Raw genomic sequence first — 12,500 nt, 5'->3', positions numbered from 1 at the left:
GAGTCCGAGCCACCACCGTACTGGGAGCCACTCGGAATGTTTCCTCCCTGCGTGGGCTTGCCGGTCGCAGTATAACCGTCGGATCCACCATTACCACTGCCGCCTCCAAGACGTTCTTTTTTCTCCAGCAACGAAAAACCAACGTCAGCGTATCCAGCACTAGCGCCACCTTGCGACTCCATGGCCAACGGTCTCGACGAGGGACCTAGCGAAGAGTACAACGTTGCCTCTTCGATACGCGCCGGTGGCTGCAGTACGCTGTAGTCCTTCTTTTGGTTCAGCTGTTTCGCCCATTTTTCCATATCTTTAACAATCTTCTTTGCAACCTTAACCTTGTCCTGCGGAGGTGCTTGATGATCTTTAGTTTTCGACTTTTCGGCGGCTTTGTCCGTCCCATCGTTGACTGCCGATGCTAACGGTACGTGCGCGTGGGCAGAATCAGGTTCAAAAGCTGCCGGCAGTGTAGGTCCGATCAGAGTGCTCGCGGTGGTTTCATGTTGCGCACTTGCCATCTCCGTGCCGGTCGAAGGGGGAACGGCAACATAAGTTTGATTTTCCGAATCCCAGTACAAATAGGAACCGGTTTCACGATTGTAGTGATACTGCGAGTTGGCGTCATAATAGAGACCGGTGGTGGGGTCATAATAAAAGCCGGACGTTTCATCAAACTGATAGAGTGAGGTGTCGGGGACGGCTGGAAGGAATTGGAATTGAAATATGAATAATGCATCGCCGAAATGCCGGAGAGAAACCATCCACTGCGATACATACGATACTTTCGACCATCAAGTCCATTCGGTACCGGTAGCTGCGGTTGCGGTTGATTAGTAACTGTTGACGCGACAACCGGCGCGAACCTATCATCCTTAGCACCTCTGATGTTTGGGTTGCCACTAACGCCGCCTGCCTGTTTGCGTGCTATGGCCGATTGAGCGACCGCAGCACCATTGTTGGCCGTTTCACTCATCCGAGGCGCTATTCCGCTTCCGGCTCCAGCAAGAACAGCAGGTGGTACTGTAACAGTGGGAGCGGTGTGTGCTAACTTCGAGTTGTAATAGTCAGTGTAATATTGGAGATAGTGTGCATGTTCGGCCGTATTGGAGGCATACATCGAGGCACTATACTCGGCCAAACGTGGTACATCGGCCAGTGTATAGTTGCCCGGGAATTCTAGCTCTGTCGAGGCCGCCTGCGTACTCGCCAATCCTCCAGCGGTCGTATTCTGGTGTTGTGCTGCTGTGCCACCCTGGTGGTAACTGTTACGACCACCACCTCCACTGTTGCCAGAGCTACCTCCGGAATTTTTATTCGATCCATGTGAATTGCCGTAACGATCGAAGCTCGGTCCAGCTCCATCTCCTCGATGTCCACCGCCATGATGATGATGGTGGTGATGATGATAGCTTCCAGATTGCGAATGATCACCCGATTGTTGCCCCCGACCATCGCCGCCTCCATTGCGAAGATTACCTCCTCCTCCTTCAGCACGTTGATGATGGTGATGGTGAGGGTGGTTTGCCGGTTGATTTGGTTTCATTACATTGCGGTTTTCGGTATCCATGCAATACGAGACGATGACTTCACGATTGTCGATCACCAGCGGCGGTTCGAGCTCCTTAAGCGCATTGTGCGTGTTCATGGAGTCGACCAGGTTTTCGAAGTGTAAGTAACACATGCCGTGCGAGATCGAGGTCAGTGGATCGCGGCATATGACCACCTTCGAGATTTTTCCGACCAGCTCCGCAGACAACCGTTTCTGCATGACACCCAGCACACTTTCTTCGTTCGTCAGGACGTCCAGGTTGCGCAGCATGATCTTCTTGGTGAGAATGTTACTCATCTCGTCGCTCCCATCACCACCAATCTCGCTACCCTTGCGTGAGGCATGGCATTTGAAGCAATTTTCTCTCCGCTTGAAATTGAAAGCATAGCACTGGATGTGGGGGGGGGGGGGGCAAAAATGATCGATTGCGGAAATGTTAGTACCGACGTTGAGCATATATCGTCAATGAATAGTCTTACCTTAGAGCAGAACCAATCGGTGCTCATTTTCGACGGCATCGAAAAGGTGTATTGCATGACGGCATGGTACCCATTGAACACCAGTACACCCTATTCATGACAGACATCAGGAGAATTCCGGGAGAAACCGGGAAAAAGAAAGGAAAGAGAAGACGAAAGTATCCAGTTAGTATAATTCGTGTGTGTGTCATTCCTAGTAACCCGCGGTAGGCAGAACCCCGTTTATCACTCTGTCTGCAGACGATTGCGTTGTTGCGATAAAAGGGCGGCCGCCTTCGAGTCACTGCCACTCTCTTTCTGATGCGCTGTTGATGCTTGTCGAGCCTCTGCTTGGTTTTCGTGCTGTTCATACTCGTGTAACCATATGGCATCGTTCAGAAATTAACAAGCGAGTGGGAACATTACAAGAAAAATCATGAACTATTCAGTGGAATCGAAGAGTACATTCTGACCCAACATCGTTTAAGTTGTTCCTCTGTTAATCGATCGTTTTTGACCGGGATAATTTTTGTCAATCTGCTAATATCGCCTGAGGCATGGCGATTTGTTACCAAAGAATATTATTTTAACAAAACGGAAAAAGAAACAAAACCCAATATTGTGTCGTCGATCAGCAGTAAACCATTGAATTAGAACTTGCGATGTCACTTTGTGAGCATTTTTTCTGGATTTTCTTAGTTGGTTGGGTACCTGTTTGTTACATATCCACCGAGTTGCTTCCTCTTCTGTGCGAAACTCGACAAATGCGAACCCTCTGGATTCACCTAGAAATAAAAGACGGGTCGGGGATAGAGAAAGAGCAAAGACAAACACGATATCAATCATAAAAGATCAACCATCTGCGCCGCACAGGCCGGGGAGGACACTTTTTCATCACTCTGGTGTCATCGACGAAACACGACCGTTCGAGAGCATACGTGCGGGAAAATACTATGCTTTACATGGCGCTGGTCTGGATGTTGAAGTTTGCTGTTTTTCCTTATTGCCCTTACCGCGGCATCCCTACCCGATTGAAACATGCTTACATCTAATTTCAACACATCGGTTGTTACACCATAAGTTTACCTGTCTTTTTCCTGCGAATTAGCCTCACGGATAAAGCCTGCAGACCGCACTGGATGAGATCACTGACAATCTACGGAATGAAAAGGGTAATTTTAAGCTCTTCAGGCAACAACAAAACAGTGCCCGGTGTTAACGCTTAATTCTTACATCCGCTTCGGTAACTTGTGGTGCCAGTCCGCGAATAATGATGTTGTTATTGGGCGTCCGATCATACATGTACTCGTTTTCGCTATCAAAGTTATCGATGTCATCCATGGAGCTGGGCGAATAGCCACCCCGGCGGCCCTCCTTATCTCGGACTCTGCAGGTAAATCGACAATTAAATACTCTATCGTCGGAGAAGAGTCAACCGCTTTAGATTACCTTCGATCACGGTATCGCTCACGGGATCGACGCTCTCGGTCCCGGTCTCGGTCTCGTTCCCGGCTCCGCGGTCTGTAGCGCTCTCTGTGGACGAAAATGAAAAAGCATTGAAATATTTATGAAGCGTTCCACGAGGCTTGTTCATCCTCCCACAAACCTTTCCCATCCTCCGTCATCATACTCCTGGTCGTGCTCGTCTCGATATGGATCCCTCTCGTCACTGCGCTGCCGCGAAGTGTAGCGTTCTCGACTGTACGACCGAGATCGGCTACGGCTGTAGCGAGAGTTGTTCCGGAAACGGTCCCTACAAGGCAAAACATTGTACATTTAGTTGACGTTGGCGATGATTTGCATGGGTAGGCGCGTTCGATGTGAAGCACGCGGCCATCCGTCCGTTCATTCATTTCACTCGGCGACTCCTATCCCCCATCTCAACAGCGGTGGCCCCGACCAGCGGCTGGACGGTTCATCGTGCGTATGTGGGGAGCGGGTGGAGCTTTGTTATTTTCAAGCGCTTACTTCGATCTTCCTCGATTGCCCCGGTCACGCTCATCACGTCGGCTGCGATTTCTATAGTAGCCAGAAGTTTCACTGTCTGGACTCGGTGAGACTATAAACAATCACATTTCAAAGGAGATTATTTGTCGGTCGAATAAACACGTTTTGGGATTTGATAATGGTGAAAGTATTCACGGCACGACGGCCAATACGAGCGTTCCTCGCCATTCAAACTACAGATTACTGCCATCGGGCATGGGCTGTTGTACGAAGAGAACTTATTCCCTCGGCTTCTTACTGTGGTGCGCGCTCTGCGAAGCGTACGCGGAACCTGCGCCCGTGCCCGAGGGAACTTACTGAACCAAAAACTCTCGGTAATCGAATCAATCAAACTTCGGCCGGAAAGTTAAATTATACACAACGAAAATTTCCACTAACAGGCGTGCGGACTAAACGATTGCGATTTGCAAGTTCTCGTCGACGAGCTCAGCGAAACGAAAAGTGCAACAAAAGGGACTCGAGAATTTCCAAGATGGCAGGCAGACTTACAATCCATCATAGCTGCGTTCTTCTGTTGATCTCTTTGCATGTTGCTGGCGATTGGCAGTCTTCTAGGTTGGCACGAATAATCTTCGTTTCACTCCACTCAGGTTTGAGTTATATTTCTACATTTGCCATTAAAGCAGCGAATAAAAGAAAACCACGAAACACGCCGTAAAATCCAGAGTCTTTTTGTGATGCTGCGAATAGTAGAAAAAAAATGACAGAACGCGCCACCAAGGTGTTTAAATTGAGAGGTGGCATCATATACGCTTTGACTGGTTACCATACTGATTTTTTTTACAGTAGTGCCGGGCCATTTTTGTGGCACTTTTCGTGAATTTAATTTTCGTTTCTTTGTGACAGTGCCACTTTTCGTGAATTTTAACATTCGTAATACCACGGAAACGCGAAAAGAGCGTTCCCGAAGTAATCGTGAACAGAGGCACTAATTGTCAAATTGTGAAGTTTTTTCTAAAATCCGATCGGGGTGTTCTGCAAGAAGCCACCTCTCCATTTAAATACCTTGGTTTTATACGAACCCTCTATTTAAAGCACCTTGGCAGCGATTACTTGAAAAGTTCTTTTTCTCCATCGCTCTTTCGAAACCGGTCGTGGTTTGTTCTGGTGCAGTGATTCAAACGAATCATTACAAGTTTCAACACGTTTCCCGAACCAAATCACACGGTAAGTGTAGCGATAATTTTTGTATTTGATCTTTGTAGTGTAGTGTCAAAGAATTTTGTGAAATTATTGCGAATTTGAACATGCTGTTTCTATTAAAGAAAGTGTAAGCGAGTGTGAAATTGCCGAAAATATCGAGAAATGCATAGACGCCTAACTATTTGGTAGACGTTTAAATGTGCTTTTAATAAGAATACGTGAACCATCATAAGGTTTATCGATCATTGCCCCATGCACGAACAAAAAACCCCTAGTCGATGGAATTCTAAAGAAACCGTACACTCGAAATTGGCCGGAAAATGGCGGCAAAAGGTTTTGCCGGCTCGCTCTGTCAAGCGCGTGTATGACGCTGCCGGCTACCATCTCTGTCGTCTTCTCGCACCGTGATACGTAAACAACAGCCTGCTGTGGCGGCGGTGGTGGTTTCTTTTGTTCGCTGCAAGCATGGTTCGATCGGATTTGCGCCGATCATTGCACTTTTTCTGCGCTCTTCGCTCGGAGTAGAGGTACGGTTAGTTATTTGAAACTCTCGTCCACAGTGTTGGTGGTTTTTGGAAGGCAGAATCTGCAGACCGTGCAGGATTTATCTGCTTTGTCGTGCTCGCTGTATCGCGAAGGTTAGAAAATCACTACCGGCTAACGTAATAGCTGCATTTATCTGTTTATATTAAAGTTAGTAAAGTAGCGTTTTGTCGCGCGCGAGAGCCAAAATGCCTTTCGTGCCCGTTCCGTGCCCGTTCGCATCCATATCGTTGTCGGTCATCCGCGAACAAAAGAGGCGCGTGCCTTTGGATCGTTTGGTTTGTGGGTGGAGAGGGCGAGAAGCGAGCAAATTCGTCGAAAGCAGACACCCGGCGAGTGAATGCTGAAGCCGGCCAACCGAACACGCGGTTTCTTGAACTGCGCTATCCTACCGATGGGTGTGGGGGAGGGGTGGCGCGAGTGCACAGTGATGGCTTTCTTTTCAGCCAATTAGTTTTTATAATATTTTAACCACCATTTTTCTCTTCCCTCATCTTTGAACGGTGACGACGGTGTGTATGTGATGCAGGAGTAGGCTAGCGTGGAGAACTAGATTTGTGCCTACTACAACTGTTTCAGCTTACAGTTATTCGCAAAATCAAAATGAGTGACGGCGAATGGGAGGAAGATGTAAGTAACCTTTTCTTTGAAAAAGATATCTTTGAACGGATTTTTTTTTATTAAACGCTGTATTTTTTTCTTTTTATTGCATCTATGAATATGTAGGAGACGCAGGTGGGGCGTGCTTTTGGTGATGATGAACAATTTAATGATTCGGAAGTTACCAACGGTAAGCAGCGGGAATCATCAGTATCCCTTTTTATTGGTTACCTTTTTGAGAAGATTTTGATCAACCTTACCAATTCATTCCATCATGTTTTCTTCTAGGCAACGGTTACAGTGCCCATAATCAGAATGGGTTCGGTGGTCGTCGTGGAGATGGCGGCGGACGAGGCGACCGTGATCGTGCTGATCGTGGTGGTGGCGGCTTCCGTGGAGGAAGAAATGGTGACGGAGGCTACACCGGCAATGACCCCAGTATGGATGAGGTAAAAACGGACAAACCTCGCGAAATTTACATCCCACCACCACCAACTGAGGATGAAAACGAGATCTTTGGATCAGGAATATCTTCAGGTATAAATTTCGAGAACTTAAATGAAATCGAGGTGAAGATTTCGGGGGAAAACCCACCAGCCCACATAGAATCGTTCGCCCAGTCCGGCCTGAACGAAGTGCTGTTGAATAATGTGCGCCGATCGGGATACAATAAGCCGACCCCGATTCAAAGACACGCAATACCAATCGTCCTGAAAGGGCGGGACATGATGGGCTGTGCCCAGACCGGATCGGGGAAAACAGCGGCCTTCATGTTGCCCATGATCGACTGGATCCTTGGCCAACAGGATTTGCAACTCCACCATCGTCAGCCGTACGTTCTGGTAGTAGCACCGACGCGCGAGCTCGTCATTCAAATCCATGACGAGGCGCGCAAATTTTCGCACGGCACTGGACTCAAGGTGGTCTGCATTTATGGCGGTGCGGCATCGACTCATCAGTTGCAGATGCTACGGGGCGGTTGCCAGATAATGGTGGCGACACCGGGGCGATTGCTGGACTTCATGGATCGCGGTGTGGTGTCATTCGAGAAAGTGAAATATGTGGTACTCGACGAAGCCGACCGCATGCTAGACATGGGTTTTCTGCCCGCGATTGAGAAGGTGATGGGAAACGCGACGATGCCATCCAAAGACCAGCGCCAAACTCTGATGTTTTCGGCCACATTCGCTCCCGATATTCAGCAGTTGGCGGGCGTGTTCCTGAATAACTACATCTATGTTGCCGTAGGCATCGTCGGAGGGGCCTGTGGTGATGTAGAACAAGTAGTTTATGAGGTAGAGAAGTTCAAAAAACGGAAAAAACTGGAGGAACTTCTCGGTGAAGGGAACGCTCGAGGAACGCTGGTGTTCGTCGAAACAAAAAGGAGCGCAGATTATCTGGCTTCCTTAATGTCGGAAACTAAGTTTCCGACTACATCGATCCACGGCGATCGCCTGCAGCGGGAGCGTGAAATGGCACTGAAAGATTTCAAAGAAGGCAGAATGGACGTTTTGATTGCGACGTCGGTAGCGGCTCGTGGATTGGATATTAAGAACGTATCGCACGTCGTTAACTATGATTTGCCAAAGAACATAGACGACTACGTTCATCGAATTGGCCGTACAGGCCGTGTTGGCAATAAGGGACGAGCGACAAGTTTTTATGATCCTGCTGCGGACTACGCCATAGCAGGGGATTTGGTTAAGATTCTGCAGCAGGCGAACCAAACGGTGCCAGACTTTTTGAAGCATCTGGCTGACGGAGGTGGCGGAGGTGGAGCGTTTAATGGTTCGACCTTTGGTGGTCGGGATATTCGCGATACTGACGGGTCTCGTATCGATGCTCAACCGGCGCAGCAGGAACCCGAGGAGTTATGGTAAACAATAAGTAGTACCGTGGGCTACTACATGGTTCTTGTAGAGAACATTCCTTGAATACTTTTCATTTCTATTTCTTGATCTTTCAAAGAACAAAACCGAATGTTGTGTTGAATTTCAAATTGAATTTGATTAAATATTACTATGTAATAAAATTGAATTAAATATGTTATAACTTCAATTAACTGTTTATCTGCTGGTAGTGATTTATTTTGCATGGAAAGAAATATTGCCGTATTTTAGAGCAGCTGTTGGCGGTTTTTTGTTTATCTATTGTGTACAGATTGAGTCTGCTTGGGAATGGGCGCCCGATAGTGATTGCTTCAGAAGTGTTCGTGCATCAGTCAGGCAATCATTTAATGCAGATCGCAAGATTGAGGAAAGCTGCCCGGTTGTGCTGACACCGTCGATCGCAATAAGAGCGCTGAGCATGGCCTCGAGCTTCGTTCGGATAGTAGCCGCTTCCGTGAAGATGTTCAATCCACGAAGCGCCGTCAACAAGCTTGCTTTAGTGTATTCTTGCCGTTCGACATTCGAGGTGGAAGGATACAAGCTGGCAAACATTTCGTCGTCGATCATAGTGACGCAATTGCTGAACGAAATACCTGCGAGCGCCATGAGGGAATCGGTGGCGCTAGACACGAATCCGGCACAATTGGTATCAGCGGCCTGCTCCAATGTATTACGGATGTTCGATTCGTCGTCGATTGTCTGCAGTACGTATGGTTCCTGGCTCAGAATGAGCTCCGACTGCAAGGCCACGAACAGTTCACTTCCTCCTGCAATTAGCTTCCTTTGCACCTTTCCGCCAGCCTTCTTCAGTGGTTGAAATGCTTGCATCGTATCCTGTCGTTCCTTTGCGGCGCCATCTATCCCCAGAAAGCAGTATGCGCACAACACTGATAAAGCGATTACTAAGCACCTCATTTTATAAGCGAGCTCTATGTTGGACGGTTAGCTTGGAACTGTTGTTGATTTCGTGGCTGCACTGGCAGTTATGTTTTTATAGTCGAGACATGGCTAGAAAATAGCTAGGCAGCTCAGATGATGTCGGTGATTGATATTGTAGTGCTTTGTTGATCTATCAGTATCCGGGATCATAAAACACCGCTCGATTATCAATTAGGAGGCATGAAGATAATGTCTCGTATCAGTCTAGGAACCGAATGTGTAGCACATAATTCACAGGAAATTGTTGATTTGTGACTAGCAAAATGATGATTTATTTACTGACTTTAAAGTATGCCAGGCGTAAGGCTTCTTACGGAACCGGATCTTGTACTACCTTCTCCAGTCCATAAAACGTGAGTGGTAAAGTAAAAAGGAAATGGTCTATTTTAGACCGATTAGTGCTATTTAGGTTGGTATTCAATGGAATGTAATCTGTATGACCAACATGGCTTTTATATGACAATTTTGATAAGTCTCGTTATCACTGGTAGTAGTCTGGGTCCGCCGGCAACGGTATAAAACATGGAAGCATTCGTTCAGTAGATCAGAACACATCGCAGTGTGGTGGAAACAACTCAACGAGAAGTCCAAAAAATCAGTTTCGACTAAACCTTCCTACCAAAACTGTTCATCATGAAGACGTTCCTAACAATCGTCATGTTCTGCCTGGGAGTTGCAAGCGTAAGTTAGATTAATTGATCGTTAATGATCCTTTGGCATCGAGCTTCAATTATTTTTGTATCCTGACAGAACTGTGAAGCTGGCCGCCCAGTGTCGTATCAAGTAGTGCAAAAATTAAAGGAGGTAGAGCCAATCTACAAGCAGCTACAGGATAGCGTGGTGAATGCAGTTGCATCAGCTAAGCTCAACACTGCAGCTCAGACTGATGCATTCTACCGAGCCGTGATTGCGAACAAAGAGACGTCCTTGTCGAATTCTGTGCAAATGGAGGATCAGTTCATCTTTCAACTAGACAATCAGGCTCCATCGGTCGACGCCAGCTGCATCGGTTTCCTTCGGACACTGGTTGATAATAACATGAATGTGGCTGGTGTTGGCTTTACGCAATGCGTTAAGACAGTCGAGAAGAGCCTGAAAGCGGAACTAGATAAGATCTACGAGCTACTGCTTGTTGACGAGTCAGATGTTTTCGGCCTTAGTCTACTGGATGTGTTCGATGGCGAGAATATGATTGCTGATCCAGCCAAGATCGTTGCTAAATTGCAAGCGAAGGAGCAGGACATCTCTCGTATCTCACTGTCTTTTGTAAGTGAGATCAATTCTGCTGTTGACGCGTTTGCATCGCGTTTGAACGACATGACCGGAAGCTACAAGTCTTGTTTGCTGATGAATGAGTCCATCTTGAAGGCAACTTACGACAATTCCAAGACCCAGCTGACTGGAATTTGTCTTGGTTCAATTGTCTAAGGAGATTCGATTGTTTAATCGTATTCGTTATGTTGGACACCAGCTGTATTAAATTCATGAAATAAAGAAAATGGCAATTAAAAGAAGATATCCTTATTAATTCTTTCGCATTTAAATATTGGCAAAGAGATGCACTTTATCCCGCTCAAAAATCGGTTCACTAAACTACCAAATTTGGTATTCCGAAATTGCCAAGGAGTAATAAACAACATTTCTCGATTTTGCCGCAGTAGGTCCTGTTTGGGCGCATACTAGACAGAAGAACGGCGAAATCAAAGGAAAACAGATTGTGTTTGCGATATTCGTTAGATCAGTCCTGATTTGGATTTAGTCTCTTGCAATAACTTACTATACTTCCGCTTTCCAATAGCAACATGTTAAGCAATACGTTATCTAGAGCACATCGTTTCCGATTTAAACCGGTAACAGCGGCAATAAATTGAAATCTTTAAATTAGGCTCATCATCCGTTTGATTGGCAATCTTAGAGATTACTACGTCACCTTATCTAAATTATGTGAGCAAGCGCTAAAACAGCAACTACGATGGATCCGGTTCCGGTCTATAGGTGGACTTGATTTGCGGAGCAGCCTTTTCGGAATGGTTATAGAACCTCTACTGGTCTACTGGTTCCCTGTAATTTGCAATCCTTCAATAATGCTTGATTGATGCAAGTATGCTCACGATAAGCTTTTATTGATACATTTGCCGATTTACAAAGTGCTTATGTCCTCGATTGATTAAATCTTGTTCAACAGAGTATCTCAGCTCGAGACAGATAGATGAATAGATGAATAGATGAATTTTCTCTTTACTCTATACAATTTAATAGCTTTTATGAGTTTTTACACTTTCAGGTCTAGATTTTTAACACATTTGGGTAAAAGATTTCTACAGTTTTGCTATTTTCCTATATTGCCTTCTAAGTAAAGTCATCTAAAGTTATTATAAATCAAAAGAAAACCTAGTTAGATAGCATAGTTAGATCAAAAGAAAACCTAGTTCCGATAGCAACGGTTTGGCCAATGCGTTATCTATCGTACCCGGATTTAAGCCGTTATCAGCGGGCAATAAATTGAAATCTTTCAATTCGGATCATCATCAATTCGGATTGATTGACCATCACAGGAAGTCTCTAGTCACTTTATCGGTTGTATATCAACACATCATACGGCGACGCAACTTAGCCATCGGCTAATCGCGGTTCTTATTATGACTAAGCTACGTTTTGTGAATGAATTGCTCCATACCGGAAGGTCAGAACGATAACCCTTCCGACATATCAACCGAATGCTATAAAACTTATCTATCTGGAGTGCGCTATTCGGAGAATGAAGGTAACACGGATCCCGGATCTTAGCCAACAAAACAACGGCAATCTAAGTAAGATGCCAAGTTGCGTATGATTCCGTTTTTTCTTACATTTTGTCGATTTTTATCTACCATTAATGTTTACAGATTACAATTTCCTTAGGCATGTGTTTGTAGATTAAGGAGAGAGAGATGATTGCCCTTAACCATTCACCAGATTGCAATACCCTTGAAGTTCAATTTGTCAAATGTTTTTTTTTTCCTAACTTGTAGCCAAAAGTATCTTTTGCTACACATGTCTTCAATTATTCGTAGAGATCCTGCTATCGTTGACCATTCGACACAAACATATGATAGTATTAGACCAGTTTCATTATCACGCTAGATCCGGTTCATTTGTCTGTAGGTTGAACCAATTAGCAGGGCAGCCATTTAAAAAAGGTTATAGAACCGTCTACTGGCTCCCTATAATTTACAATCCTTCAATAATATTTGATTGACGTCGCTATGTGCACGATAAGCTCTTATTGGTACATTTGTCGTATTGCAAAGAAGGATCTCTATATTGCTGATAGCCGGCGTGTACTGTAGTTGGTCTATCGTGGGCAGTTAGACTAAACGAAAGCAACGAAGGCGAATA

General features: G+C 45.8%; 2 protein-coding genes across 5 annotated transcripts in view; one reads left to right on the top strand and one right to left on the bottom strand.

Annotated features, from left to right (window-relative positions):
- LOC125950135 (RNA-binding protein 5-B-like) overlaps window positions 1-4,683 on the bottom strand; it is a 5,498-nt gene extending 815 nt beyond the window's left edge. Inside the window, exons 1-10 of the mRNA XM_049677811.1 lie at window positions 4,498-4,683; window positions 3,970-4,060; window positions 3,608-3,754; window positions 3,451-3,534; window positions 3,235-3,388; window positions 3,088-3,157; window positions 2,713-2,786; window positions 2,023-2,112; window positions 772-1,933; window positions 1-694 (exon numbers count right to left, since the gene is read on the bottom strand). The exon at window positions 1-694 is cut by the window's left edge and continues 493 nt beyond it. Of these exons, the coding sequence (XP_049533768.1) occupies window positions 1-694; window positions 772-1,933; window positions 2,023-2,112; window positions 2,713-2,786; window positions 3,088-3,157; window positions 3,235-3,388; window positions 3,451-3,534; window positions 3,608-3,754; window positions 3,970-4,060; window positions 4,498-4,537 (2,606 nt within the window). The 5' untranslated portion in view covers window positions 4,538-4,683. The remainder of the gene's footprint in view (window positions 695-771; window positions 1,934-2,022; window positions 2,113-2,712; window positions 2,787-3,087; window positions 3,158-3,234; window positions 3,389-3,450; window positions 3,535-3,607; window positions 3,755-3,969; window positions 4,061-4,497) is intronic.
- A 385-nt stretch (window positions 4,684-5,068) lies between these two features.
- LOC125959715 (ATP-dependent RNA helicase vasa) lies at window positions 5,069-8,345 on the top strand. Of its 4 annotated transcripts, none has more exons than XM_049692600.1 (4): window positions 5,069-5,175; window positions 6,224-6,324; window positions 6,421-6,484; window positions 6,583-8,345. In XM_049692600.1, the coding sequence occupies exons 2-4, from the start codon at window positions 6,298-6,300 to the stop codon at window positions 8,172-8,174; spliced, it is 1,683 nt and encodes a 560-aa protein (XP_049548557.1). In that variant the 5' UTR covers window positions 5,069-5,175; window positions 6,224-6,297; the 3' UTR covers window positions 8,175-8,345. The 4 variants fall into 4 exon arrangements, with proteins under 4 accessions (XP_049548557.1, XP_049548561.1, XP_049548559.1 ...); XM_049692604.1 differs by having other exon boundaries at window positions 5,107-5,175; window positions 6,230-6,324; XM_049692602.1 differs by lacking the exon at window positions 5,069-5,175 and adding an exon at window positions 5,562-5,678.
- The last annotated feature ends 4,155 nt before the right edge of the window (window positions 8,346-12,500 follow it).

The sequence above is a fragment of the Anopheles darlingi genome, chromosome 2, assembly GCF_943734745.1.
Source record: "Anopheles darlingi chromosome 2, idAnoDarlMG_H_01, whole genome shotgun sequence".
Taxonomy (NCBI): domain Eukaryota; kingdom Metazoa; phylum Arthropoda; class Insecta; order Diptera; family Culicidae; genus Anopheles; species Anopheles darlingi.
Note: the sequence above shows the minus strand (reverse complement) of the source record. Positions and strands in the feature narration are given on the sequence as shown.

Excerpts from the sequence above, each read along its gene's own strand:
- LOC125959715 (XM_049692600.1), top strand. The coding sequence starts at position 6,298 with ATGAGTGACGGCGAATGGGAGGAAGAT. Across the intron at positions 6,325-6,420 it reads ACGGCGAATGGGAGGAAGAT|GAGACGCAGGTGGGGCGTGC; the intron begins GTAAGTAACCTT and ends ATGAATATGTAG. Across the intron at positions 6,485-6,582 it reads TGATTCGGAAGTTACCAACG|GCAACGGTTACAGTGCCCAT; the intron begins GTAAGCAGCGGG and ends GTTTTCTTCTAG.